The 9,125-nt window shown below is 33.8% G+C and overlaps 1 protein-coding gene across 14 annotated transcripts in view; it reads left to right on the top strand.

The window, feature by feature from the left end:
• The window catches only part of unc13ba (unc-13 homolog Ba (C. elegans)), a 144,217-nt gene that overhangs the window by 124,552 nt on the left and 10,540 nt on the right, over positions 1–9,125 (top strand). For 8 of the 14 annotated variants that reach the window (XM_017306831.1, XM_017306837.1, XM_017306834.1 and 5 more), the window contains 13 exons: positions 434–454; positions 646–684; positions 2,106–2,141; positions 2,263–2,277; positions 2,388–2,417; positions 3,197–3,220; positions 4,313–4,357; positions 5,471–5,485; positions 5,592–5,612; positions 5,879–5,905; positions 6,838–6,858; positions 7,464–7,484; positions 8,450–8,479. The exons of 2 other annotated variants lie outside the window; for them this stretch is intronic. In XM_017306831.1, coding sequence (XP_017162320.1) covers positions 434–454; positions 646–684; positions 2,106–2,141; positions 2,263–2,277; positions 2,388–2,417; positions 3,197–3,220; positions 4,313–4,357; positions 5,471–5,485; positions 5,592–5,612; positions 5,879–5,905; positions 6,838–6,858; positions 7,464–7,484; positions 8,450–8,479 — 345 coding nt within the window. The remainder of the gene's footprint in view (positions 1–433; positions 455–645; positions 685–2,105; positions 2,142–2,262; positions 2,278–2,387; positions 2,418–3,196; positions 3,221–4,312; positions 4,358–5,470; positions 5,486–5,591; positions 5,613–5,878; positions 5,906–6,837; positions 6,859–7,463; positions 7,485–8,449; positions 8,480–9,125) is intronic. 4 more of the 14 variants (XM_017306829.1, XM_017306833.1, XM_008417723.2 and 1 more) reach the window with 4 other exon arrangements.

The raw sequence follows: 9,125 nt of genomic DNA, 5'->3' as shown, positions 1-9,125 counted from the left end.
TAGCGACTCTCTCATTCTTTTTTACCCAGTATTTTGGGCTAGTTTCTAGTGCATATATCTTAGTACCCTTGGAATAAGACAACACTATCTTACAAATAACTTTTTAGCAAGAGGAACTAGTACTTTTTACAATTCTTAAGGAATCACTGACTTAATACAACCTCCTGTGGTTTGCAGAAAAGTTACTTGCAAGTTTGTTTTGTCTTAATTCAAATGTACTAAGATGTTTACACTAAAAACTTAACGGAAATATTTGGAAAGATTTTTGCAGTGAAGCTTTGAATGTTCAGAGAAAATGCTAATCTCTTCCTCAGATATCAAAGTAAAGAAAACTTTTCATAATTTCAAAGCTTGTTTGTGGAAATGTAAAAGCTGGAGGTTTAAAATAGTAACTTTATGTCAGAATTAATGCTGATTCTTTGCTCCTGTGCAGTTAACAGCTGAGGAGGAGAGGGTACGTCTGAATTTTCTCCCACCCTTCTTCCTCCTGTCAGTGGGAAGATAAACCTTTTCCCCCCCTGTACGTCCCGATATTTTTAGGCTCCTCTTCCTCCTTCTGACAATTCCTCTTTTCCCTACGAATAAAAAACAAACCAAAAATATTCCCGTTCCAACTGATCCGTTGCTGCGTTTTTTTCCAAAAAGCTTGAGAATGAGGAGGAACCTGAGCAGTGCGATGAAGAGGTGGGTTTTATGGATAAACTCAGTTTTTACTTTTGTTTTTTTGCGTTTGAAATGTTGTATAAAGGTGCAGTTGTCAGACGTTTGCATTAAATCATTAATTTGGAGTTTTAATTATTTATTTGAACCATTTTTTTCAAAGCAGGATGACCAGAAAACTCAACTTTTGACAATCAGAACATCAAGATGCAGTTTTAAGTTAAAATTACACAAACATAAAATAGTTTTTTTTGCACATGTATTAATATTTTTTTAGTAAATATACAAACTTCGTTGTTTTATTATTTAAAACCAGTTTTTTAAATTGCAGATACAGTCAGAGAGAAAGATGTACATCCTTTGTTCTTAAGCTAAAACGTTTTGCTCCATGGGTCAAACCTATTATATATATTTCATATTAATCCTGTCCAGAAGAATATTAATAATGAGGAGTGCTGCTATTTTTACTCCATAAGGTCAAAGGTGCCGTACGAGGTGGAGCTCAGGGACGCCTGTGAAAAACCAACGTTTTTATTCATTATGACGTAAAACCAGAGCCCAGCGCTCTGAACGAACACGGTCACAACAGAGACGTCACATTTCCTGAAACGCTACCAAGTTTAAGGTTTTTCTTACATAAATGAGAAGAAAATATACTTCAAGATCAGAAAACCTAAATCAAAACAGCTACGCTGTTGATGTAATCTTGGTTTATTTAAATATGTCCATTGTATTTCAAACATTTCATCTCATCATGAATGTAGTTCAGGTTAAATTCCCCTCATGACTCATCTATGCCACCTGGTGACATAATCTGGTTACTGCATTAAACTGCTGCCGGTCTAATTAATAAAATAGTTTGAATTCGTTATAACGGAGCTAATCTAGATTATTATTCTCCTAAAGATGTGATAAAACTTATAAATAATATATCTTTGTTTCTCTGAAATACACAATTTGTTTTTAGTGATGGATGGATGGATGGATTTGACCTCCGTTTCTCATCAGATCTCATTTCTCTGTAATCTTGTTTCTTTGTCTGTTTTCATTTGTCTCTATTCAAATTTCCCATTATCTCCCGTTATGTCTTATTTTCCGTTATTTCCTGTTGTGTTTTCCGTTATTTTCCGTTATTTCCCATTATTTCCCGTTATTTTCTGTTATTTCCTGTTATTTTCCGTTACTTGCCATTATTTCCTGTTATTTCTAATTATTTCCCATTATTTTCCGTTATTTCCCATTATTTCCTGTTTTTTCTAATTATTTCCCGTTATTTCCTGTTATTTCCCGTTATTTCCGATTATTTTCCGTTATTTCCTGTTATTTCTAATTATTTCCCTTTACCTCCTGTTATTTTCCGTTATTTGCTGTTATTTCCCGTTATTTCTTGTTATTTCTAATTATTTCCCGTTACCTACTGTTATTTCCCGTTCGCCCGTCGCCAGCAGGCCGTTAGCGATAACGGAGGAGAGGACGGCATGGTGGGTAGGAAGCAGCAGAAAATAAAAACCTGCTTTCAGTTTCACTCTTTTTCGTGGCCTTTATGTTTTAAAATAACCGTCCTTGTTTGGTTCCTTTGGTTTAAATCTTCACCACCTTCAGTCTCAGGACTCTAAGGTGAGAGAAGATCACTGAACTCTTCATTTTCTTTAATTAATGTCTCATTTCTTACCGTTTTCTTTTATTTTTTTCTTATTGTTTTTTACTTTTATTCTACCAAATGTCAGTCTGGCTGCTCAGACTCTGAGGGATCTGAGGTAAGACTAAAGCCATGGCAACAGAGTTGGGTAGTAACTAGTTACTAGTTTCTGGGAAAATTTTACTTTTAAGGGTATTTATGCCGTATATGCTCTATTTTTTAGTTTAGATTCTGTTTTAAACTAAACCTCAGCTTAAGTTGGAAAGTAATTCCCCCTAAACTAATTACTTATCGAGTGTTTGTGAGTCTTTTATGTTTCTTCATTTCTTCTTGCAAAATTGTTTTAATTCAGACACATTGAGTTGAATTTGAAGTTCATACTTTGACTAGGCCACTTTAAAACATTCACTTTGCTTAGTTGTTTTAATAAGTGCACATGCTTTGAAATAAATAAATACACACAAAAATATTTGTTAAACCATTGAGTTAAACCAACAGTTAAACATTTTCTTCGGGGGTTTTTTTGCATGATAAACGTTTTTGTTATGTTTTGTTTTTTTTTCACAAAATGGCTGAAAACTGGAAACTGGGATTTGGGAGTTTGTGATGAAGAAGCAGTTTGAAGACCACTGAAAAAAAGTTATATCTTTTTCTCATAACTCTGATTTGATCTCAGAATTCTCACTTTTTTCTCTAAATTTTAACTTTCCTCAGAATTTTGACCTTTATTCCAACTTTAATATCAGAATTCTCTAAAAAAAAAAAAAAAAAAAAAAAAAGTCAGTTTTTAGTCCTGTAGAATTGTGCCAGTTATCCAAGGTGTGTTTTTATGTGTGGCATCTGAAGAGGGCAGCTTGTGTTTGTAACTCTGTCCGCTCTCTTTGCATCCCGTCGCAGGTCGACAACAAAGAGAAGGAGAAGGTCGGTCGGGCCGTTTTGTTTTGTGCTGTAGAAAAACAGCTGAAAATTGTAAATGTGCTGTAGAAAAACAGCTGAAAATTGTAAATGTTGGGAAAAAGTTTAATAATTTATTTCAGAAAGTGAAACTCAGAATAAAATCAAATCTTTCCAAGTATTTTTGGTCTAATTTCTAATATAGTACACTCACAGTAAAACAAAACTTTTTTACAAGTAGTTCTTCAGCAACAAAAATGAGCTTTTTTTTAAAGTAAATAAATTCTTAATATTGGTAAAAAGTACTAATTTTATTTATAACAAGACATTTTTCACATCTTGTAAGTGAAATCTACTAAAGGAAATATAACTTTTTCACCATTATTAAGGAATAATTGACTTAAACAATAACTAATAATTGACTTAAACTTAAACAAGTATATTTAGCTGAAAAGATACTTGTAAGTTAGTTTTGTCTCATTTGAAGTGCACTAAAATATTTGAATTAGAAACGACTTCGTTAGATTTCAAATATTGAATAAAGAAAGTCTTAAATAAATCTGTGGAATTTAATCGATTGTATTTTGCAGCTTTTTCTGCAATGAATCAATAAAATATGAGTTTCACTTTCTGAAATAAGTGAGAAAAAGCATTAAACTTTTTCCCGATTCGTTTTTTGAGCTGTGCTTTGTTATAGTGAGGTTTTCTGTTTGTGTTGAAAGACAAAAAAATCCCATCAGAGCAGGAAACTGCAGCTGTGCTCAGTTATACGTCAAAAAGACAAAGTAAATTAAAAAGATTAGCTTCCTGCTGTTACATGGAGTTTCCAGATATATATTTTTTCTGTCTCGGAGAAAAGATATGGATTTCTGGCTGCTGCTCTCAGTTGATCAGAGATGACTGAAGAGGGAGCTGAAGTGGAAACCAAACACTTGAGATATCTAAAACTTTTTTTTATTGAGCACAGAACGTCTCTCATAGTGGTAGAAGAAACCTGACTTTAGATGTTTCCTTTTCATGTTTTATCTCTGAGCTCATGGCTGTTGGTGAGATCTGGTTGAATTTAATAGATTTTAGTTTGTTTTGTGATTAGAGCAGTTGTTATCTGCCCTCCTGTAGGACGACTCCTCAGCTTATGATGAGAGCGAAGACGAGCAGGAGAAGGTCTGGTTTGTTTGGCCTCTTACTGCGGATGCAAGCAGTTAATCCACTTATGATTAATTATCGATTAATGGATTATTAGATTAAAATGAGATGCAATCGATTAGCAACCAACATCTGTTTAGACCTTCTTTAAGTGTTTAGTTTGGCTGCCGTCCAGCAGAGGGCGACACTGGTCGTCCTTAACCGGAACCAGTTGATACAGAAACTAAGATGGCAGGGCCATACCAAAATCCTGACTCAAATCTCAGAGGGGTTTTTTTCTCAAAATTTATACGTATTTTTTCAGAATTTTGACTTTTCTCAGAATTCTCACTTTTCTTCTCCAAATTTTGGTTATATTCTCAGAATTCCAGATTTTTCCAGAATTTTCTTTTCTTTTTTTTTTTCAGAATTTTGACTTTTCTCAATTTTGGTTTTAATCTCAGAATTCCAACTTTTTCTTAGAAGTCCGAGAAAAAAATTCTAATTCTGTTTAAGGGCCCTAATCTTCTTCCATAAAGAGGCTTTAACGTTTCTTCTTTCAAATGAAAACTCGACAAACTCGTTAGTTTTCCTCCTAATGGCGCTTCATTTCACTGAGCTGTGTGATGGAGGAGCGTTAACTTCTCAACAAAAAATTACTTATTTGCTATGAAAGCGAGAATGTGAAAATACAACTGAGAGAAAAAAGTTTTTTAAAGAAAATGTCCGCTTATATCTAGTCAATCGATAACATTTGCTCATTAATCGATAACTTGCATCCTTATTTCCATCTTCATTTATTTAACGAACCGTTGCTGCTCATGGAAATCCTCACATTGGATCATTATTATCCTTGTTTTTCCTGTGTTGACCAGGTTTCTTGTTTCCGTGCGCCGCTGTCCTGCAGCTTTCAGATGCACGACAAAATCTGAAAGCTGCGTCTTTCCTGCAGCTTTCAGATTTGTCTCTCCTGTAGCTTTCAGACGTGTATTTTCTGCAGCCGGATCAGATTAATGGCTGCTTCCATTCAGCCGTTTTAGGAAGGATTGCATCCAAAAGCTGCAGGACAGTAGCTCTCCCTGATCCATTTCCCTCCTCTTATCTTTATTTAAACTGTCATGTTTTTCTGTTCTTCCTTTCTTTGGTCAAAAGCTTGACCAGGAGAAGGTGAGCCATATACAGAATGACTGACATTTACATTTGTTTTTGGTTTTATTTAAGATTTGAACCTATTTTCTGTTTCGGTTTTTTTCCTATTTCAATCTCTTTTCAGTCCGAAATCATAAAGGAAAAGGTTTGTGCTTCTAAATCCTCATCCTGATGGTATTTCACAAATCTTTAGCTAGTTTTTGGGGTAGATGATACTACTGAAAAAATAGCACGATATAAACGTTTCTATCGGTCCATCAATCATTATTGATTAGTTTTTTGTTTTAGGAGAAGGTTGGTGAACTTTCTGAAAGTGATAAAACAAGATGGCTGCCAGCATGTTGTTTTTGCTTAGTGTGTGTGAGGATGTGAAGTAGAAACTGTGGTTCACACACACACGTGTCCTTACAGGCTGAAAAGAAAGACGAAGAAAAACAGGTTTGTGATCTCATTTCACCTCCATCTCAGGAAAACTTCCTCTTAGCGTTTATTTAATGCGATGCTCCTGGAACCGTCATCGTTACAGTTTAGACTAGTAGGTTTTGCTACTTATTTCCCTTAATGAGTTTTAAATGCATACAGCAGATGTTTTAGCTTAAAACAAAACGCCTCCGCTAGTTGTGAAACATGATTATTGGGGCCAGACTAAAAGTTTTTTTTTTATTACTAGAATAAATCTTAATAAAATTACCAGAAGAAAGTAGAAAAATACACAAAAAAGTTTTGATAGTTAAAAACAATCCAACTCAGTCGTTTGCTCAATTGCCTCAACGTCCTGCTACTGATTATAATTTGATGCTGATGTATTAAAATATTAAGATTTTTTTCATTTGTAAAGCTGACACCAATATATAACTGCAAATGATTTTCAACATTCGTCATTTTGATTTCTAATTATTTTTTTGTGGGTGAATTCTTATAAAGTTTCTACTTCACTAACATGTAACCTTCTTATAACGTTTTTCTGGTAATAAACATTTTTCTTGCATTTTTACAATTTTATTCTTGTATTATTATTTTGACTGTTGTATAATTTTATTCTCACATGACTACAACTATTCTCATTATTCCAACTTTATTGTAATATTATGACTTTATTTTCATTGTATTATCTTATTCTGGTAACACTGACTTTAGCCGCACATAATTTTAACTTTATTCTCATATTATTTTGACGTTACTCTCATAATATTATGCCTTTATTATGGTAATATAACATTAATGTCATAACCCTATGACTTTATTCCCAAAATGAAAAAAAAAAAAAAAGTCTTGGCCCTAATACTCCCTGTAAAATATATCTGTTTATTGTGCAAGGAAAACATTGAATAACTTCCTTCTTGAATGTTTTATCCTCATTTTTGCCAAAGGAGGAGTCTAACACCAAAGAGGTGGGTTCTTAAATCACATTATTAATTAGTTAAGTGGAAAAAAAGAAGGCGGTAAAAGAAAACGAACCACTAGTTACTCAGAAGAAGCTCACTTTGCATTTAAAATTAGGAAATGTAAATATAGATTAAAACTCTATAAATGTGAATGGAGAGGAAAAACAACAGATTTCAAAAGCTCTTGTACATCCTGATTGAAACTGTTTAGCTTGTTTTCCTTTTTCCGGCTTAAAATATAAAAAAAACTAAAGAACATTTTTTATACTTGATTTTTTGAGTTTTTAATGTCTTTAGAGGAAAACATAATTCAGATCCTATTATTTGATCAAAACACAAATCAACTGTAAAGATGTCCATGTTTCTAAACCCAATTAAAGCCGACCGGGTCAATGGTTCTGTCTGCTGACCTAGTTTCCTCCCACATTTCCCAGAAGTATTTCCAGTTAATTCTACCATCAGTGGCTGCTAGAAACCCATTTTGGATCTATTTGTCCGTTATTTACCTCTGCTGAGTGTGCTTTTAAATTGTTGCTAGCGTAACGGGGAGAAAAGGCTTCTTTAGATGGTAGTTGTTTAATGTTTTATTCTTTCTTTGGTTTGCTTTTTAGTCCAAAGACGAAATCAACAAGGTTTGTTTGCGTAGTGAACATCATCTTTCCTTCCCATTTTATGTGATAGATATAGATTGTACTGGAATATGACTTGTGGAGAGTGCCTAATTAACTGATGAAATGATTGTTTACATGTGTCATTCACATGTAAACAATTACTGAAATGAATGACACATTAAATGTTTTCATATTTTAAAAGCTAGATAAAAATTATTTCATCATTTAATACGTCATTTCATGTTCCGGTATTTACAGCACATCAATTTAAACTGTCAACTTCATCCATCAAACTCTGTGGGTGGGACTATCGGAGACCCTAATCTCTGATTGGCTGCTTCTGTACAGACCCCGATGTCTGATTGGCTGCTTCAAACAGTCGAGACAAGTTTCCGAAAGTTAGCTACAACTTTGAGGTCAATATCTTCTAGTCGAAAGTACATAAATATCTCCAATAAGTTGTTGTACTTTATTTACTACAAACTCTTAGTGAGCAGCTCTAGCCTCTACAGCTCTAGTTTGGTCTGAAATATCAAATATCGATAATAATAGCATGGAAGAAGCTGCCACAGACGACGGCATCAACTTTAGCCCCGCCCACTAGCGAACAGCGGCTAACGCTATCTCGTGAACTTCTTACCGACATTTCAGACCAATCTAAAGATATAGAGGCTGGAGTTGCTCACCCAGAGTTTGTAGTAAATAAATTACAGCAATTCATTGGCATTTTCTCCACACTTACAGTAAAAATATTGACCTCAGAGCAGTAGCAACCTTCAAAGACGTTGCTGTTTGAAGCAGCCAATCAGACCTCAGGGTCTCTGTGGAAGCGGCCAATCAGACGTTAGGGTGTCCTTTAATCCCGCCCAGTGGATTTGATTAGTTTAAATTAGTTTAAATTAACTCTCATTTTCTGGCTTTGTGCCCATATGACAAATGATACTTCTGATTGTCTTATTTTTTATTTATTTTTTCTGTATGGAAAGACTGACGTCACTGATGTGGTCACAAAGAAGGTACGAAACTAAATTGTCAAAGATGATTTATTTATAGTTTTTTATAGTAACGGAGCAGGGATTATGTGAACTATGATTTTTTTTTCCATATACAGAAAAATTTTATAATTTTCAAACATTAACTCAATGCTTACTATTCAACATCTTTGCTTTTTGTTGGTCGATCCATCCCATCCAAGACGTGTAGATTGCAGTCTGCAGATTTTCTTTAACCATTATTGTTTTACAGAATATTAGAAAATACATAAAAAACTCAATTTCTTTTGTAAATAAGAAAATAAAATTTTTTCTTGCAGTAAATGCTTGATCATTTGTAGCAAAGGATGCAAATACTCCTGACATCAACATCTAATCAATTTATCAATACAGTACAGGCCTGAGCTGTTGATTATTTTATTTGATTAATAAGAGGAGATAAAAAAAAGACATTTGAAAACTAAATCTACACCACCTCAGGAGTTGTGGGTTGACCATATTTATTTTAAATGTAAAATATGCATATTTTTATACAGCTCTGGGTTAATTATTGCTCTGTCAAAAATGATCGTTTAATAATGATTAATTGTTTCAGTCCTTGCGTAAATCCTAAAAAAGCTTCTTTCCTGTTCATTTTGCCCTTTATGGGAAGCTGCAGTGTGACAGTGTC

This window comes from Poecilia reticulata, linkage group LG9 (genome assembly GCF_000633615.1).
Source record: "Poecilia reticulata strain Guanapo linkage group LG9, Guppy_female_1.0+MT, whole genome shotgun sequence".
Taxonomy (NCBI): Eukaryota; Metazoa; Chordata; class Actinopteri; order Cyprinodontiformes; family Poeciliidae; genus Poecilia; species Poecilia reticulata.
This window is presented reverse-complemented; position numbering and strand designations above follow the sequence as displayed.